Below are 20,323 nucleotides of genomic sequence, written 5' to 3'. Positions count from 1 at the left end.
ATTTAGATTCAGAAGACTTTATTATTCATCTTACACTTAATGAATACAGTGCTCATATCCAAAAATCAAAAGCCTTTTGGGAAAATAAACTATTTTACATCTCTGTAAACATGAGGAAAAACCTTGAAGTGATTAAACAAGTTGCTTTGGATTTTGGCTTGTGAGCCTCATGGCTGCATAGATCCTGCCTCAACCCACAGCCACTACACTGTACGCTGCTCACCCTGTTATCTATGTCACTGAAAATGGCCAGACTGTCCAAAAAATACTGGCATTTCTTGGCATAACTAACACTAATAAAAGGTTGTAATATGACCACCATTTGTAAAAACAACTGAATCCAACGCATCGCCAGGATGCACTCAAAAGGGGAAAATTAAGAGTTTTTAGGTGACTTGTTTGCTGTAAACAAACATTCACACAAGTAATATAACAAAATCATTATGAGCTCTTACCGCTGTGTTCATGTCAAATAGGAGCATCGGAACAAAAATGTTATGGCCATGTTTTAATGCCACCACAAAATATGATAATATGATTAGTGTCTCAGAAGAAAATATACAATCAACGCTGATCCAGATCAGTCAATATAATGTCTTATGCAGAGGTGCAGAGTTATTGTTTTGCAATGTAACGGCATTTTAACAATGGTATTATGTGAAATTTACAAATATCATAAATGCTTTTCAGAATTTAGCTCACAAACTATGTTAATATTACTCTCGACTCACTGTTTTTTTGTGCAACTTCCAATGTCTAACAAATTTTTATGTGCCGTCTATTTTCCCTCTGCACATCTTGCACACAAAAACGATTTTTTTTTGCTTATTGTCACAAAGTTTTTGTTTGTGAATGACATTATTTCGTGTTTGTTTGTTTTTTTTCTAACTGGCACTCGGTTCCGTAATGTTAGTTTTTAATGGTTCGCTCCTGCAAACTAATAAGATGCTGTAGCGTTGTGGATCTGGGGATTAAAGTGTTGACTTTCCTAAAAATTTATAGCATTGAAGTGACAATATGCAACTTTTAGTTGATTGTTGACTCATTCGCAGGTAGTCAAATACTTTTTAAATAACATGCTTTTTAATCTGTGCACTTTTAGGAAGGTATCAAGTATTTTCACGTCAAAAGGCTCACGTCCAGGTGAAGTCACGAGTTACTACAATTTAAGTCCAAGTTAAGTTTTAAGTCTATTTTGATTTTGTCAAGTCTTGAGTCATCAAATTTGTGCTCAAGTCAGAATCAAGTCCAAGTCATGTGACTCGGGTCCACACCTCTGGGATCTAGACATCATACAATAATTTTGTTTATACCGTAGTGATGATGAGAGTATGTTGTAATATTTCAGTAAAACAAGAAACTGAGCAAATAATTTTGTCTTGGTGGCAACAATACTCTAATATTCTTTTTGTTTTTATGTATTTAAAGCCAATCCTACACTAACACGAGCTTACGTCTTGCGTTATTTTATCGTCTTGCGTCCATCATCTGCAGTAGTGTTTGCTGCACGTGCTGTACAATTAATAAGAGCCAAATATTCAAGCTCAACAACAAAAAATAAACATTGTAGAGATCGACGTAAACTCAGTGGGTAAATCTCAAATTATTCTAATAAATCCAAAATGATATGAATACAGCTCAATACTCAATGTTGTCTTTAATGAGGTGGCAGAATAATGACTGAAAGACATTATCTGCCTTCACATCCTTCCCAAAAAAGAATCCAACCATATTTGGTTGAATTTATAATTTGTTACTTAGATCTTGTTTAAATGTATATATACCAAGCGGTTAGTCTTACAGTATGAGAATACATGCCGTATTAATTGTTATATTTCCAACATTTAATATGTGACTGCCAGTCGGCTCAAAAAGTGCCAACCAGGAGAAACACAGATTGTTTCAACCTATAAGGCTGCACGTAAAGCTTTAAGTTTGTCAGGTGGAGTTTTTCCACAAAGGGCTGCAGTGGAAATGCAAATAAACACAGATTGATTTCGATATATGTAAACGTTAATAATGGCCTGGTTTTTAAGAACCAGGCTCCCGTTTTAAAGGTTTCAACTTGGTAGCGTGCGTGATTGACAGATTAGTGGCACTAGCTGCAGTTGAAACAGTGCAAATAGGAGGAGTGTTTCAGTTCTGCTGTTTTCGGCAGCATGTCTCAGGGGGGCTAAAAGGGGACCGCAGCGGTCAGAGGCGTGCTCGGGTACAGTAGGCGTGGACCGACCGAAGGTATCGATGCTCACTGGGCTTCCCACTCCTCGTCTGAGACCTCGTCAGGAGGGATGCTGCGAGTGTTGCTCGCACGGATGCTGCTGATGTTGGTGGAAGAGAGGAGGCCCACAATGCCGATCAGACTCACACCGGTGCCATCAAGGTTCACCTGAGCCAGGTGCACGTGTTTCAAGTACTTTAGACCTGAGGAAAACATAAAATACTCAGATTGTTCCCCTGTAGAAAAGAGTCAGATGAAGAAAAGGCCAGTAATTTTAACCCTTAGGGCCCGCTTTAATATTACACACACTTGGATGTGCTTTTCAAAATTAAAGCTTTAAAAAATATTATACATGAATATTATTGTCTACTTTTATTAAGTTATTTTTTAACTAACACCTGTCCTAATTATAAATTTCAAATATTGGTTAATTTTCAGAATTTTAACCCTTTAAATGCAAGGTTTTTGACATGATGCCATCTTTAAAAAAAAAAAAAAAATGCACCAAACAGTCCCTAAGGGTTAAAGTTTGACCTTACCGTGGTCTGTGATCCGTGTGCGGCTGAGATTAAGCTTCACAAGCTGATTGCAGCGGAGCAAACCTCTCCTCACTACTGTGTCTCCAACCTGAGTGCTGGCTAACCCCAACACCTAAAAAACACAACAAAAAAACACGAATATAAGAAATATATGCACATGAAATGAGGTTACTTCGGATACCTTAACTTGTTGAAAGTATGCAGTTCTTAAGTAAAAGTACAAATGCAACACTGTGAAACTGCCTAACGCTTCAAGAAAGGGTTAAAATGACTGGGCAGCACATATTATTTCTCTATTATTTCTTCAGTTAAGCTTCTTCTGGGCAGTTAAAAGAAGTGTTGGCAGTAAAATCACCTGCAGGTGCCGCAGACAGGTGATGAGATCGGCCACTCCTCGGCTGGTGACTGCCGTTCGGTCCAAACAGAGCTCCTGCAGCTCCTGCAGGCCACGCAGCGAGGGGAGCCCTGCATCTGTCACCTGCGTGTTGCTAAGCGACAGCTTCTTCAACCTGCACACAATACTGCTGTCAGGAGGCTGTTTTCAGATAACGTCACATTTACTGCGAAGAACTGCAGATAGGGGAAGTGACTTCTGCACGAATGTGCTGTTTATGGCTTTTTCCTGGTCGTAATCACACTGAAATGGCGGTTATATTGACCTGCATGTGTTGCACAGTGCAGTTATGAAGAGTGGGAATGACCTGTTCATGGTGGAGAGCTGGCTGACCCCCTGGTCGGTGACTTGTGTGTAGTCCGTCAGGTCCAGCTCTAAGAGCAGAGAGAGTCGGGAGAGATGTGACAGCCCGCTGTCTGTGACAGAGTGCCGTCCAGGGAGGATCAGATGAGTCAACTTTAGACCTGGAAGCAAAGCAGAAATCTCTTTAGTTTGATTCACTCCAGACTTGGACAATTTTGTTTCACTTGCTGTCTGCTCATTTACAAACCTGAGATGATCTGCAGGGCGTGATTGCCATCCGCTACGGGAATTCCCGCCAAACTGAGGGAGGACAGGGCAGGGTGGGTGGCCAGGTGCTCCAGGGAGCTTTCTGTCACACCTGTCCCATCCAGGTTGAGAGTCTGCAGATTGGACAGCTCTGCCAAAGCTGACACGTCCTTGACCTGGCAGAAAAACACCAATCACGACAAATAAATGTCAAGAGAAGACAACAAATTGCTAAATAACTTGCTGTTCTGCAGGTTGTGTCCAGTAGAGCTGAAGTTACCTTAGTGTGCTTGATGCTGAGGAGCCGCAGTTGTGGCACACAGGCGGGCAGGACGACCAGTGTGGCTTCAGTCACTGCCGTCTGGTTCAGGCTGAGCTGAGACAGAGAGGACGGAGCTGACTGGAGATATAGTACCATCCCAGCATCCGTCACTTTGGTCTGGTCCAGGGACAGGAAACACAGGCTCTTCAAACCTTAATACCAAATAATGTGTTGAAATGTGGCAAAAATTATTTAACACTAAAAACAAGTACTTAAAGGGAAAGTTAGGATTTTTTTAATTGAGGTATGGCATACCTGTTTGTACCTTTTAGTGTTTTACCAACATTAGATGTCAGTCAGGATGCCACTTGTTTGGTAGGACAAGTACTCCTGCCTGCTTGTCCAACCTGACCGACTTCTACTGTATGTAATACACTGACTGTGGATAAGTACACTCACACAACCCCACTTCAAAAAAATCTGAACTATCCCTTTAACACAGAGCAGCTTATGTTGGGATGTGGCATTCCTGCACGTAATTGTAACTGCCTTTACAGTGGTGTTACATAATCTGTTATCCCCTCTGGTGACAATCTGAGCTTTGTTCACACGACAGTTTGTAGAAAGTCGAACCTGTGATGTGATGCAGACAGGAGTCGGTCAGTTTGCTACAGGAGGCCAGGTTGAGGTACTGGAGTTTGATCAGGCTGGACAGGATTGTCAGCCCAGAGTCTGGACAAAACGAGATTAGGACATTAAAAGGACATTACAAAAGTTAAAACAGCAAAATTAATTTCTGAAACTCCATTCTGGGTTGAAAGTCTGTACCAGTGATGAGAGGTGAGTTGACCAGACTCAGATGCTTTAGCGCTGTGAAGGCTCGTAGCTGCCGCAGGAGCTCATTGGTGGAGTAAGGGTAGCAGTTTAGGACAAACTTCTGCAGCGGGCAGCCAAAGAAGAGCTCCAGGGTGCGTGGACGTAGCAGCCTCTCACGGGACATGTGGTTGAGCAGAAGCTCTGCTAGCTCCGGGGTGAGGCAGGCCAGACTGCTGCTGTACTGCATGCTGGGAGCTGAGAGAGTAGAGAGGGCCAAGAATGACGACAGAAAGCAAACAAAAGCAACGGGACACGTTTTCTGGAAAAATGCGACATTGTCTCTCACCAGTCATGAGGTGGACAGTTGCACGAGTGGCCAAGGCACAAAGGGACGGCACGCTGGGTGCCCTGAAGGGTCTTTTAGGGGGTGACGGTTGTCCCTGGGAGGCACGGGGGTCTTCTTGCTGCGCAGCTCTCTGCAGACGCTCCACTGCAGCCAGACCTGCAGCTCCAGGCGCCGCCCGGCCTCCCGCATCCTCAGGCTCTGCTGGGTCCTCCTCTGGAGCCTCCCTGACACACACAAACACAACTGTCTTTTTACTGAATTTTAACGAATATGTCAAATCCTTTGCAGTCAATTTATGTAGTCAGTTATTTAAATATTTAAATATTTAAATAATCTATAGTGCGTGGTCTAAAGCAGTGAAGGTGAAGTGAGTAGTTGATTAATCAATTATCTGATTGTCAGAAAAGTGATTGGCAACTATTTTGATAAACATATATATCATTTTCAATCTTTTTTTAAATATGTTTCAGTGTTTTCATTTTTTTTTATTTTGGGGGTGTTTTTTCTTTTTGCTTTTTAATTATTTTTGTTTTTAAGTGTTTTTTCAATTTTTAAAAAGCAATTTAAAGCAGTTTTTTTTTGTTGTTTTTGTCAGCATTGGTTACTTTTACTTTTAAAACCTCAAATACTTTTTCCTAATTATACTTACTTACTTCTACTTAAGTAAAATTTTCAATGCAGGACTTGTATTATCCTTGAGTGTACCAGAGGCCATATGCATTGTGAATCCACCTATGTAGGCCCATCTTACTACCTGAATAATGCACCCTTAAAATAACAGAATATATTGCACCATTCTGACCTTAGACCAAGTTTTTGTTGGTCAGAGGCGCAATCGATTTCTGCTACCTCAAAACAGCAATCCGTCAGACCACACCTTGTTTTAAGACCTACACGCCCATGTTCGCACAGATGGGTACAAATACTTACACAGTGTGGGTGCTGGCTGTGAAAATGTTGACTGCATTATCCAAAACTAGCAAACTCAGTTGCAATGCACCACTTTGCACTGGGTGTAAATATAGGGCCCTTTGTCAGCAGCCTAAATATAAAATTTATAATGCTATATAACAAAAAACAGCATGTCTACATATCTGAGAAGCAAATGTTTTGCATTTTTGCTTTAAAAAATAGCAAAATAGTTGCAAATTAGTTTTTGTTCAGTCAATGAAATGAGTAATTGAGTTCAGCTCAAATGAAAACAGCTATAAAACTCGACTGTAATCCACAGAAAAAAAAACTAACTGTAATGCATATTACATTGCATCAATGTATGTGCATTACAGTTCTTACATTACATCAGCGCCGTTCTGCCTCAACACCCACCTGAGTCGATTGCCTTGCTCTGGCCAGTGATGCCTGGGCTCAAATTCTCCACGAATCCTGTTCTCGGGGAAGAAAGGCAGCCTCGGCATTCCTGTGAAAATAAGATATCCTAATATTACTAAACTGAAACTTAAAGTAGTCACTGAAAGCAAAACCAGCTCGTATATACACAGTATAAGTCTATTAACATAACATTTGTCTGGTCCTAGTGTCTTTACAGTGAAAAAAGTAGCATTTTTCCGTCCCAAACCTCTTATTAACACTAGCATCTTTAGTTCCCGATCTTTGATTCTCCTCTTTCTAGCTTCAACTGTGACTGAGCTCTTTTCCCTCTCTGCTCTGGCACTCATTCAGAAAACTATATCAGAAACACATGTTCTTAAAGACTGAATCTGATTGGCCGACCAGCTTTAAGCACATGGGGGAACTCAGGTCTCACTGGTGAGGCTCAGCGGGTCTGACCCTGTGTACGTATGTTGACATAAAGGGGCATTCACCTACATATTTCATAATCCTAATCTGTCTCACATATGACACACATTTTGAGGGAAGTCGGTCAAATGTTGGGTGCACCAGGAAACTTATGTAACATACAGTATAAAACTGATTTAAAAGTAAATCCAGCAGCTCTCAGTGAGCGGCCGTCTTTCTGACATGGCAGAACAAAAAGTTCTACGTGCGTGAATAAACGGAGACATGTGGAGGCGGGAAGAGGGGAGGAGAGAGAGGAGGGGGAAGAGGGGAAAATGTGGGTCAAATGAGGTGTCCGCAACAACCCCAGACACAGTGAGCAGTACCGTTCAGCATGTGAGGTGGCTCTTCTTCTTCTCCTTGTTCGTCATCGACCTCGATGCCAGCATCTTCCTCGGGATTACCAGGAACCAGCCGCTGGCCTCGACCTGTTGTGCAAAAGCAGGAAAGTCACCTAATGACTGAACAACTATTTAAATACAGTGACTATAGCAATGAGCAGACTACACAAGGTATCCTGAGAAACACTACGTTTTGCTGCTGCGTCTCTTTGGCTCATTTGTGGCACTTTGTCTTTAGCTATGTGACTACGTTAATTAATTTTTTGTCTTCAAATTGAGTTTGTTGGCTTTTTATTTGAAATAAACAGAACAAACCCCATCTCTCCCATCCCTCATAACAAAATCTCAGTAAAGGGGGAAAACTTAGACAAACACATAACAATTATAGATACATTTAAAAGATAACAAAATTATTATTTTTGTAATTAGAAAATTGAATAATAATAACAAAAATAATAATAATACATTTAAAAAAAACACATCTACCTATACAGCAATGTTCGCATACAAACCTTAATACATTTAAACCAAAATTCAAATATAATAATAATGATATAATTTGTTGGCCAAATAAAAAATCAGGAATGTACAAAACATTGTTTTTTCTCTTCTTATTACTAACCATGTACTCTAGCTGTACTGTAAGTAAGTTAAAAGCGATTTCGGAGTAATGATGTTAGAGCCTATTTATATAATCACTGGCATCTACACAGTTAAGTCATTCATACAAATCTGAGAAAGTTGTCCAAATCTCATAAAAATCCTCTGTTTTGCCTCTTACTATCCAAGTCAGTTCTTGTAATGCCAGACTGCAGGCCGACTACTTTAAATCATTGAGAGAAAATGACTTTCTTTTTCCCATCATGATTTCCAAGATTAAAAAAAAATGATTGTAATTTTGAAACATTTTTTTTATTTCTGTATAGGAAATATAGGAGTTTGTTAAATTCAAAACTCTAAATATTGACAGAAAGATATTCATTTTTATTGTAAACTCAAATCGGTTTCAAATATCAGTTACAGGTCTCATTAACTAATAACAATCGCTGTTGGTAACGGCCCGAGGAAAAAAAAACCTGTATCAGTTGACCCTTAATCGTAACCCTGACATCATCTTATCGCCAAATAATTTGCTAATACACAGCCATCAAAAAAAATATGTGAATAAATTTATATTACAGAAAAAAGAAACCAGAAACAGCAGCTCTATAAGTAATCTGCACTGGCTGCTACAGAGCTGCAGCTGCAAACAAACAAGCTTTGCCGAATACGTTTAATGAGCTACAGCGGCAAATCTTTTCTAAATTTGCTAGTAAATGAATGTGGAGTGTTTTTTTTTTTTTTAATGGTATTTAAACTTACCCCAAAAGTGAGACGGCCCAGACAGTGAGGGACCAGCTCCTGGTATCCCTGCGTAGTTCACGGCCTCCTCCCACAGCTGGTTGGGTAGAGGAGGAGGTAGAGCGCGGTCGTGCCCTCCCACCCTCTCCAGGTCGGGGAAATGAGGCTGAGGAGACACAACACAAGGAGACGGCTCGTTCTGTCCCGCTGACGGTGCATCAGCCGGACTCGGAGGATCCTGAGGCGTCTCTGGAGGAGTTGTCTGAATACACAGTGCGGCGTTGGGAGTGAGGCCAAGAGAGTGCAGTGAACAAGCGAGCTCTGCCTCCCCGAAGCGTTTCCGTGGAAACCCCTGGAGGAGAGAAAAGGAGGGGAGGGAGGGGTGGCGTCCCGTGATGTGCTCCACGACGCTGCGGAGAGGAGCATCAGCTGGGAAGCGTTCACGCATGGACTCGCCGGATGGGAGCCGGATCTGCAAGAAACATGAAATGTAAACAATTTTTCTCTACGTCACACACACGTACATTAAAAATCTTCATCGTCTCACCATGAGGACGCAGTTGTTGTCCACATTTGTCTGAATCTTTCCTCCAAGTCTCTGTCCTTGACCGCTCGGAGGAGACGTCTCTGTGGCAGCGCTGGTCTGGTTCTTCTCCTGCAAACTCCTCCGGTCCTCAGCTATCCGCTTTAACACCAACTCGCGCTCCTGACCAGGAAATGTTCTGATGTGAGCTCAAAAATCTCTGCCGGTCCAGAGTCGGCACTGTTTGGTACTTTTTTTTTTTATTGCAAAGCTCACCTGTTTCTTTTGTCTTCTCTCCGCTCTGGCCTCCTGGGCAACACGTTGTCTCTGCTGCTCCTCAAAGTCACTCTTGTCCTGTTTGATGCGGGACTCGACTGGTAGTGGCTCTGGGGACAGGGCGCCTGATTGTGATTGTGGTCTCAGCACTAATGAAGGGGACGCTGTTGAAGTGAATCAAAATCAGACATACGTTATTGATCCTGGGGGGAAACTGTGGTTAGTTACAGGCACAAAGTATGTAAAAATATCAAATAGACACACAGTAATACATAGTAACAATTGGTACTAGTATGTGAATATTTAAACATACATGTATAATGTGCCGTGTGTTAAGTGTTTAAAAATATAAAATATAAATTCAGTAATAGAAACAATTAGCACTACTATGTGAATATTAAAACTTTATTAACATGTATAATGTGCCAAGTGTGTAAAAATATGAAATAAAAATACAGTATTAAAAAGAAACAATTAGCTCTATTATATGAATATTTAAAATTCTTAATGCATATAATGTGCCGAGAGCGTAAAGTGTGTAAAAATATGAAATATAAAATAGAAATTCAGTAATAAAAAGAAACAATTAGCTGTATTATGTGAATATTTAAATTATACATGTGTATGTGTGTAAAATGTGAAACTATGAGCTTTATGCCACAACGCAATGTATAAAACTAGTATGTAAAGTTAGAAATATAACGTGTATGATGCTACAGTGTACAACAAATACATAATTAAGAAGAACAATAAGAATGTATACAATATTTGCAACAAAAAAACAAACAGCTAATTTTGCATCCTTAACTGTTATTTTCCATGAGTCTTATTGAAAACAGGACATCATAACGGCTGCAGGAAACTGCTTGGCGTCATACCTTTGCTGTCAGAAGGTGATTTATGCGTCTCTGAAGTGCTAGCTGCCTCTTTGGGTGGGTTGAAAGCCGAAAATGCCGTCTCAGCTGGCTGCGGTGACTGCTTGACCAATCTGTGCCGTGGATACTGACCCTGCAAGAGCCTTTCAGCAAATGATAGAGGGTAAGAGTGGTGTTTTAGGAACTAAAGTGGAATTGAATTAGTGTTTAATGGAAATGACAACGAGCTGGGACGACTCACCATTCAGCCGCGTCCGACGCAGAAAAATGCCCCGCCTGTATAGCTGCCTGGATCTGTTCCTCTGAGAACCCCATCTCACTGAGGATGAGGAAGAGCTCCCCAATAGTCTGCAAAACAGGAAAATCAAATAGGCATTGTCGCTGTTTAAACCATACAGACATCCGAGTTAGAGGATAGGACCCGAATAAAGCATCAAAAGGCATGTAAATGAGGGTTGACCTTTGTGGTTGTTTATCCCTTATCAGTGATCGCACAAACAATGACTGCCGGCTCCAGATATGTTAAATAACAGTCAAAGGAATTTTTCAGACTACAGATAATCCAGTTTTTTGTATTGACATTTTTCAATAAGAGGACTTAGAGTTATTGTTTAGTTTGCATTTAAAACACAAATTTTACAGTTGCTTTCATTAGCTTTTTTTTTTTTTATTAATTTATTTATTTATTAGTTTATTTGTCAGAGATTAAGCAAAAAACATTGTTAACAGGTTACAATTAAATTATTCAATTCAAAACTTTATTAAGGACTCTGGTCATAGAGAGACCCATAGACAATTACACGAGATAATATCAACAAAATAAAATGAAAAAGGGGCATAAAAAAATAAAATAAAACAGAATAATAAGAAATAAAAAATAAATAAACAGCCATGGCTAACTTGTGACCCCCTTTTTCAAGTTATTTTATAGAAGTTAGAAATCCCAGTATCGTGACAACACTAAAGTACTGTTACATTAACAGCTGTCTATGCACGGATGCATTTTAAATTTTGTTATTGTTGTTTAATGTTAGTTTTTTACTTCACAGATTAGCTGTGTTGATTGGGGTTTGACAATTGTAAGTAAAATGGGTTGTTATCAAACAGGATTCGTACTGCTTTGGGTAAGAAGGATTTAAGACTTTTTTACTTAGAATAAAATTTAAGACCAATTTTACAGTAGCCACTTCTGAAGGAAAGAAAAACATGAACCAACATCAATTACTTTAAGGCTAGGAAAATTTTTAATTCATTTAAAGAAATATATAATAATAATAATAATAATATAACATATAACATGAATTTTTGATAATGAAAAAGATATTATGTAAATTATTATTTCTTAATAGTTACCCATTATTTTGAGCTTTTGCAGTGCAATGACAAAAATAAAAAACATTCATAAAAATCCTACTTCCCATGTATAAGCATTTTTGAGAATTTTTAAAGATTGATTTAAGACATTTTAGCAATTAAGTCCTTCTATTTAAATTAATTGATTTAATGCATTTTGACTTTTTAATGACACTGTCGAAGAAATATTAAATCGTTTAGAATAAAAAACGTACAATAACTACTTAATAAGGGCTTTACATAGGTGCTTGTAAGAACATCCAGTTGTATTTATCTTTAACTCATGTGCATGCTTTTCACAAATACAATTACCTGCGTTTTAACGTGGATTAACCGCAACATATTTGTTTTTTATGTTTGTCCTTCATTCAATCTGACCTGCAGTTTCGCCTCCCAACTCTCATATCCTGACTTAATGTTTGTTTACAAAGTTTCCACCCCTCAGTTAGCCTCTGTGAGGGTAAAAGTATTAACTCACAGTGAAGTTGGCGATTTTAATGTCACAAACAGGTGACAGGCTAACCCGCAGCTAACGCTCGGGGTGTTGTTATGTCCGCACACACACACACACACACACACACACACACAGGGCTGTCAACAAACAACGTTAGCACGGCGGCTAACAGTTAGCCGAGGCTACAGCTACAGCAGCTAGCAGGCTAACATCTGTGTGCGGTGTCATGTCAAACGCAGCTCGGTGTTTTGCAGCTTACCGGAGGGCCGGCGGAACTCATGCTGTCGTTTCAACGTGAATAGATGGAAATCAAAGTGGAGCTAATGTTAATTAGCAACTTTATTGACTTCCTGGTTGGGTCTGCTGCAGCGTCGCATGCTATGCTAACAAACAGCGGCCGAGCCTTTTGACTTGCAGATTGACAGAATATCAACACGGAAGCAGCCTATCAACACTGCGGAGAGGAGAAGGTTTACACGCCGAGGCAGAGAGCACAAATCCGGACTGTGTCTCTGTGATTGACAGAGCTAAACCCCAACCACCGCCCTCATAATATTTAATCATCTATGACTAAACATTTCCATGTAATCTGTGGAGATTTATACATCTGCGGTGTAGATTTTCTCTTGTCTGCCATTTAAGAGCCTGTGGAGAAAGAGAAAGTAAACTGTATAATTTCACAAACGTGATTCAGACAGATTAAATAAATTAAGGGAAAAGAAAGAAAGAATGGTTGATTAGAGAGAGATTACTTTATTGTCATAGCGACGACACATGAAATAAAATACATTAAAACAACAGTGATGAATAAAAACACAGTAAAAAGAGTAATTACTCACATGTAACTAGTTACAGTCATTTAATTACAAAATAAATGTAATTGTAATAGAATATATTATTTTTAGGAAAAGCTTATATGCAGCATATAACAATCATTCTCTAGCTTTTAGCATGTGTTTGGACAACACACACACACACACACACATATTTTTATATATATGGTACTTAGCTTTTGTTTATATTGTAGTCAAATTCCTTGTATGTGTTTACACAGGCCCACTTCCCTGTTAAAGCCATAAATTTAACCCTTTGAAACATGCTTTCATACGCCTTTCACTATCATTTAAACCTTTTACCCTGAACAAATTGGTTTGATTTCTCCTTTACAAACATTGGGGGGGAAAGCAAAGGGGGAGAAATGTCGTGCAAATTATAAGATATTGCAGATTTAGAAAAATATTCAGAAGTGAGGTAGAGATGTCCAGAAAACATTTTTTTAATTATAATAATTGCACGTTTTAAATTATGTTGCATGGTTATTATTTTAAGCTTTTTCCAGGTCATTTCCTTTTTATTTTTCTTTTATAAGTTTTTTCCCCATTTTTTCAATTTTTTTCTTTCATTTTTTATGTAAATTTCAGGTAATTTTTTGTAATTTTTTAACTTTTTTTTTCATTTTTTTTCAAATTCTTAAGCTTTCTTTTTAAGTTGGTCATTGTCTTCAGTTAAGCCAATTTGCTCAGGATTCAAAGGGTTAAAGCTGATTTTGTTTCTGGTTATTATTACATGTAACAGGTGAATCCGTAGCAGAAAACTACCACTAGGGGCCACTCTTGCTCTGTATTGATATGACCTTTACATACATGTACTATGCCTTTGCATCCATCATATGTACCACACATAATTAGCAATTCAAGACAAAAAATATTAGACTCTTAAATAAGGTATATAATAAAGAAGCAACTGAAGAAAATGGCACTACTATGATTCTATCTGACTTTTCATTTAGTTAAATTTTTAAAAAGTTATGTGGGAACTGGAGGAAACTAAAATGATTTGATATAGCCTTTTTCAACACTACCACATAAAAAGCATTACTTGTACCTTTAAAAAAAATGAAAAATTAAAAGGTTTACTCTTTTAGTTCATCAAATTGTTCACATTTACTTGGCTGCATTATACTGTGTAGGGGTGTTATGTGTATTTTGTTCTGTTTTGTTTTGTTTTTAAACGTCAGACCTATTCCTAAGTGTGAACGAAATTTTTTGGTGAGGACGAAAAGCAGGACAAATAAGGTTAAACAACAACCACAAAAGGACATTTTTTACTTTGTTTTTGTAGAAAAACAAGGCCACATTTTAAACATTTTAAAAAATGAAATCTATCATTATATGAGACAAAAAACTCAGCACGATTCGCTGATATTTAATCATAAGCATCATAACGGTACATGACTGCCCTCCCTCCGGCCTTTATCAGAAATATGAATCATCATTTACGCAGGCGCGACAACTTGAGTCCGAAGGAAATGGCAACAAGTTACCAAAAACTACAAACTCAAACCGGAATTTGATTTAAGTTGGCTTCAAAATAAAGCCGCAAAATCACATTTGAAAGAATTCATCACTTGCTTTATGCTATGATATGATTTTTTAGGATATTTTGTTAATACTTAGCTCATAATTGAATATATTTTTATGCTTTTTGCTTGAGAAATGAACGCATATGCCTTTAATCCTCGCGAAGGATTTTATTTTGATTTTCATACCGGACATGGTAGTGTTTTTAATGAGCGCTTTTTAACGCCGGGTGAGCAAGTCATTCAGACAGAGTTTGAGGTGAGTACCAGGCACCGGTGAGTAAATAAGCCACAATGCGTTTGTGATTTTAAGCCTCAGAGGGATTTCGCTTCTTGAAAACGCGTTTTTGTCTTTGAATTGTCGATATTGGGAAGGTCACGAGCCGGTCGTCACTGTTGACATATACTCCCTGTGAGGAGAGGCGGCACCAACTGCCACACATGCATGGAAGTATCCGTTGCTGCCGGATGACTTCGCTTTGTTCTTCGGCTTTTTAATCAGGTAACAGAGAGGATAAAATGCTGGAAATGCTTTGGGATTTACAGTTTTGTCGTGGTTTAAGTTTCCTCCCAGACTGGTGGGTAGTAAACGGTAATATTAACGTTTATATTCAGAGGAGTTCCTCATCCTAGCAAGCTAGCGGTCACTCCTCCTGACTGTGGAAATGTGATGGTCATATTGAAGAGTTGGCTGGATGAGTCTACTGTTTTTTCATTTGTCGTGTGTCTTTTTTGGTAAGGTAGTGTGGAGACAGTTGTACTCATTCTTTCATCATTTATTTAGTCCAAAATGACTCAACCATGGCATGTCCTCTGTTTCTTAATATGTTAGGGTGAAATACTCCATCTGCAAACGTGTATAAATAGTGACTACTAACCATTATATTCATTAAGGGACTGTTCGTTACTTGTGAAGACTGAGGGGGTGGTGCAAAAAGGCATGTCAAATTAAGCACGGGGAGGGACTTAAACATTTTATTTTGGCCAAGAGGAGAGGTGTATAATGTTAAAAGGCTGCGTTTTCATTGTTCCCACAATCATGGAAAACCTGGAAAAAGTCATGGAATTTCATAATCACATTTTACAGGCCTGGAAAAATCAAGGAATTAGTAAAGGAAAGTATCATAACAGCTAATTAATTCCTTTAGCTGTCGACGTAACATTGCTCTAATATGTGTCAATGTGTGACATTATGTCACAAACATATCTTAATTTTCTCCACGTGTTCCCTCTCTGTTGTCATTGTATCCCGGCTAATTATGTTTGATTAGAATTTGAATCTGATTTGTTTGAAAAATGCCAGGCAAGTGGTTTTTGAATTTGTATATAGTGTCAAAATTACCCAATTTTTCATAGCCAGAAGCTTTAAAAACAAATTTATAACTGACCTTGAACTCATCATGTGCAATCATCATATCCATCAAGAGAAACAAAAACAAATCCCAGCTTAAATTAGTGTTATTTCATCAATCATTTTTATTCTACATGTCTCATTTTAAATTTTGCAAAAAACAAGTTTTTTAAAAAAAAAAATCTGGGATTTTGTTTTCAATTTTTTACTTATAAATATTAAACGGCACATTCTTAAAATCTGAACTCTCATTTATTGTAGAGGGAGGGTTGTGCATTTTCCTAGAGTCACTAAAATAGTTTCGGGGAGGGTAAAAAAAGACCTCTCCAGCCACCTCCCTCTTCTGATAAAGAGAGTTCCTAACTACTAATCGTTTTTCTTTATGATGGTGGAGTAATTGTGACCAAAAAAAAAAAAAGAAATCCATTGTAATACCAGTCTTCATATAGCTTGTTTTATTTGACCGAAACAAAAGATAATCACTTTACGTCGATATACTGTAAATCAGAGAAAATAGTAACTTCTATATTTTAGAAGCAGGGATGTTGGTCACTTTTTTAGCAATCTACCAATTAACAGAATTAATCTTTTACTTACCTAATTAATCAACTGAAAGCTATCTCAATATAACATGCATTCTCAACAGGAAATCCCAGGTTTCATCCCATTGACCTCCATTTGCGGCTTTTGTTCCGTGCCTCTATTGTACCGTGGCTTTAGAAATGGAAGTGGAGCACACTAATGAGAGAGTGTAATATAGCGTGATGCTATAAAATGTTCACTTAGTGACAAGTGGCTTTAACAACAGCCTAAAGTGGCTCTCCTAGTCTTGACAAACATCAAAGGTTGAAGTTTTCATTTTATGATAGCAGGTATTCAATGATTTCCCGCTGTGAGCCGTTATCACAGCAGACATTTTGACTTGGTGAAACTAATAACATTGATTTCTGCAGTAAGATGATTACTGCAAATGAGCCACGGTTTGTGTTATTAGCTGCACCTGCTCTTTTCCTGCTGTGACAAGTCAAAACATCAGCTTTGAAAAAGGACTACAGTATGAAACTGACTCTGGGAACAATAAAGAGACACAATGCTCAAGATTAAAGGTCCAGTGTGTAGGATTTAGGGGGATATAGAGGCAGAAGGGGGATATAATATCCATAGTTATGTTTCCATGAGCTTATAATCATGTGAAAATTAAGGATCATTGTGATTCACTACCTCAGAGTGAGCCTTTAATATCTACATATGGAGCAGGTCCTCATCTATAGAGATCCCTGTGTTGTTCCAAAATAGCCCAAAATGGACAAACCAAACACTGGCTCTAGACAGGGCCATTTCCGGTTTTGCATTTTTAAATTTTAGCTTCCTGCAGTATGCAACCTCACCACTAGATGTTGCTAAATCTTGCACACAACACCTTTAAAGTAAACGGGAATATGCAAACAGCCACATGACATGTAAAATTAAGGTGGACAGTTTTTAAAGGGAAGAAAAATGTTATAGTCAGTTGTCAGTAAAATCCAAAATATGAATAAGCTCATTTTGCTCTCTGATTAAGTATCAATATACTGTATAGACTTATGTTTATTAAAAAAATCAGTCAGGCCAAAAGTTACCAGACCAATAAACGCTCCTGCTGGTGGGTGATGAAAGTTGAACTTGTCCGTTTGAGACAATGACGGCTGGCTGGTAATAAACGATCTTATATTACAGTTAAACAGTAAGCTAGGACATATGTCTGAAAACATTTCAAACAAGAAAAATGCAACTCAGTAACGGAGTCGGGGTTTATATTTGATCAGCGTTGCTTTTACTGTCTGATCTCAGTTTTTTTGGCCTCCGTTTTTCACAGTGCATGAAGCAGAAATGTGAATGTGATTCAGAAAACATTTTAGGAGAGAAATAGGCAGAGCAGTAACATTATCTTGATTTAAATTTGAAAAAAATAAAAATGGATTTTGGTCCGAGTTTGAGAAAAAAGAGAGAGAGAGGTTGTCTGTCTCTTGATCTGCTTTTATAGATGAATCTGATGACCAATTTGCCATTACTGCGGTTGCAATTGATGTTAGCTGGCACAATCCGAAAAAAATGTTGCATTTAATCATTACGGACAAGTAACATTAGTGAAAATCTGCGTAGATTTAAATGGTCTCGGACCTTTACTTCATGAAGTAAAGGCGTGTGCATTTCACATTCAGTGTTTTTTCCAAAGTTGAAGTTTGCCAATACTTTTGGAGCAACCGCACACGTTCTTCCAGACTCCTAGACATCGTTTTTAAAAGTAACGTTGCACAGAAGGTGATGGTAAAAGTAGAAAATTGTACAGCTTGCATTCAAACACGTGCCGTAGAGAGGGGTATGCCACTGCAGTGATGCCGATTTGTTTACTTCTGGTACGTTCCCGGATTCATGTATACTATTTGTGCCTCTGGTTGTGGCATGGGTGGTGGGTAATACAATAATGCAGAAGTGATGGTGAAAAGTACGCCAGATAACTAAAAGTGCATCATTTCGCAGAGTTTTAAGAGGGGAGAAGGTGTATCCAGGTACTGGTTAGATGGAGATAAGTTAACCACAGTAAATCTAAACAAACTACCCACATTGTTTAGATGCTAAGCTAGTTTGAAATTGGTGACGTATCTCTTTAAATCCCTGTAAACTCGAGTGCGATGGACCCATTTGAAACCCCTTCCACAATCTCTCCAGGTTCATGCACCCCCGTTTGGGAACTGTGGTCCCAAAATTGTTTCTGACACATGGCTAATAGAAGTCAGGACATGCCCTCTGGCAGGATGGAGGAAGGATGTGTCTCTTCTGCTGACTCACCGGTATCATCTCCACGTGCACTCCAGGTTATTTAAGGAGGTATTTTTACTTTGATGTAAAGCCGACAGGATAAAGTGATTATCTTTCCCCCGAGATGATTAAACCTACTGTAAGTAAATCAAACTACTGTGATGTTTTTGCCTCACAAATTCTGAGCGCTTCAAGGACTCGTACAATAGAGGAGTCTGAAATGTTTGTCTTGGTGAATCTGACCTTGCTCGATCTGCACTTTTAAATTCCACAGCGACTTCCCTTTTGTCGTGAAATCCCGCGTGTAGCTTCTACACATCAGATAGATCCGTCTTATCTGCGTTATCACTGTCTCAGCTTTTATTTGTTTTCCTTCGCCTCAGTGGAGTATGTCAAACAGAGTTATTGTAAACTGATTTGTGACAACAATGGCATGTTTTGCTGGAGAAAAAAAAGCACAAACAGTTGAACAGAGTGTCTCTGCATTCCTGTTGCGAATTGCTTGGTCATGCAGAAGACAAGGAAGGAAAAGAGGTTGATAATAAGCTTTTTTTTTCTTTTTTAATGGACTTTCGGCTCTTCATGTTTATTTTACCTTCCCCTCTGCGGATAAACAGAGCCAGCATTTTGCTAAACACATCAGGCCTAAAAATCTGTCCTTGACTAAACTAAACACTGTTATTTCATATCTGTTTACTATATTAGACATTGTGGAGGCAATTCAGGGCTATAATTCAGTTTGCTTGCTTGGCTGTTGCTCTGCTCGGGCCTACCAAGTTGCATTTAATTACTATGAAGTGCTTTGGCATTACATTTTGAAACGTGTATAATTTGGTCTAATGAACCCCATTAAACCGTTAGTTTGTAGTCTCTTTGGAGCCTCTAATTTTCTCTCAACTACATAAGATATAGTCAGTCATCCTTGTTACTTTTACTTGCTATTGTCATGTTTTCCCATGTGGGTACAAGTTGAAATTCCCATGGCTTTTCAGTCTTTACCAGCAGAGTATTTTCGGTTATGTTGTTTGCCACACAAACGTAATCACATTACAGCGTTTCCCAGGAAATGGATAAATGGCTGATTTGTCTTTGACCATACTGTATGAGGTTTAAGGCCTTTTGTTTTGGCTCTGGGAGCCCTGGAGATATTTCATTCCCGTCCCAGTCTGAGTCTCAAGAGAGTAAATACAGTTATTACAAAGTGCACCGGGTCAAAGCTCTGCAATTACCGTGATTCTGTGAGAACATGGTTTAATCTTTTGTGCCGCTGGGGCAACCTGAGCAGCCCTGGATGCAGTTTTGACAAGTGCCACACCCCAACACTGCTGGGGCTGGATAGGAGCAGTCGCTGGTGACTGGAAAAAGAAAAGTTTCACGACACAGCAGCAGCGGGTCAAACCAAGTCACCAAATCTTCTCCAACTATTTAGTACTGCCTTTTGATTTAATTTTAGCTGCCTCAGTCTCTTTTGGATGGATGTATGAATCCTTTGGGTGCTATACCATCTAATCCCTCTGCAGAAGTTATTTATTGGACTTTACTGGAATAGAAGCATTACAACAGTACAGTCTCGGTGCCAGCTCTGTAGTTTTATTATGATCTAACTGTTGATGGGATTTTAGAGGCTGATACCACAATTGGTATTTGAGACTTAAAAGCTGCACAAATCAATACATTTATATTATGAATGAATCAAATCACCATGTGAAAGTATTGGCTCATGCTGATAA

General features: G+C 38.7%; 2 protein-coding genes across 3 annotated transcripts in view; one reads left to right on the top strand and one right to left on the bottom strand.

Moving 5' to 3' along the window:
* Position 1: 1 nt before the first annotated feature.
* On the bottom strand, positions 2 to 12,487 carry si:ch73-173p19.1. The gene is made up of 17 exons (XM_042510125.1): positions 12,344 to 12,487; positions 10,519 to 10,625; positions 10,281 to 10,420; positions 9,403 to 9,566; positions 9,151 to 9,309; positions 8,625 to 9,075; positions 7,248 to 7,349; positions 6,451 to 6,541; positions 5,125 to 5,348; positions 4,791 to 5,033; positions 4,596 to 4,694; positions 3,981 to 4,174; positions 3,702 to 3,876; positions 3,459 to 3,615; positions 3,113 to 3,266; positions 2,758 to 2,869; positions 2 to 2,421 (listed from the first exon to the last, which is right to left on the bottom strand). Exons 1-17 carry the CDS (start codon positions 12,362 to 12,364, stop codon positions 2,246 to 2,248), a joined length of 2,769 nt encoding a protein of 922 aa, XP_042366059.1. The 5' UTR covers positions 12,365 to 12,487; the 3' UTR covers positions 2 to 2,245.
* Positions 12,488 to 14,668: 2,181 nt separating this feature from the next.
* The window catches only part of slc4a2b (solute carrier family 4 member 2b), a 53,734-nt gene continuing 48,079 nt past the window's right edge, over positions 14,669 to 20,323 (top strand). Inside the window, exon 1 of one of the 2 annotated variants that reach the window (XM_042510106.1) lies at positions 14,669 to 14,702. The gene's annotated coding sequence lies outside the window, so the exon portion shown is untranslated. Of the gene's footprint in view, positions 14,703 to 14,829; positions 14,946 to 20,323 lie in introns of those variants that run through there. The other variant, XM_042510105.1, reaches the window with a different exon arrangement.

This window comes from Plectropomus leopardus, chromosome 21, assembly GCF_008729295.1.
Source record: "Plectropomus leopardus isolate mb chromosome 21, YSFRI_Pleo_2.0, whole genome shotgun sequence".
Classification (NCBI taxonomy): domain Eukaryota; kingdom Metazoa; phylum Chordata; class Actinopteri; order Perciformes; family Serranidae; genus Plectropomus; species Plectropomus leopardus.
This window is presented reverse-complemented; position numbering and strand designations above follow the sequence as displayed.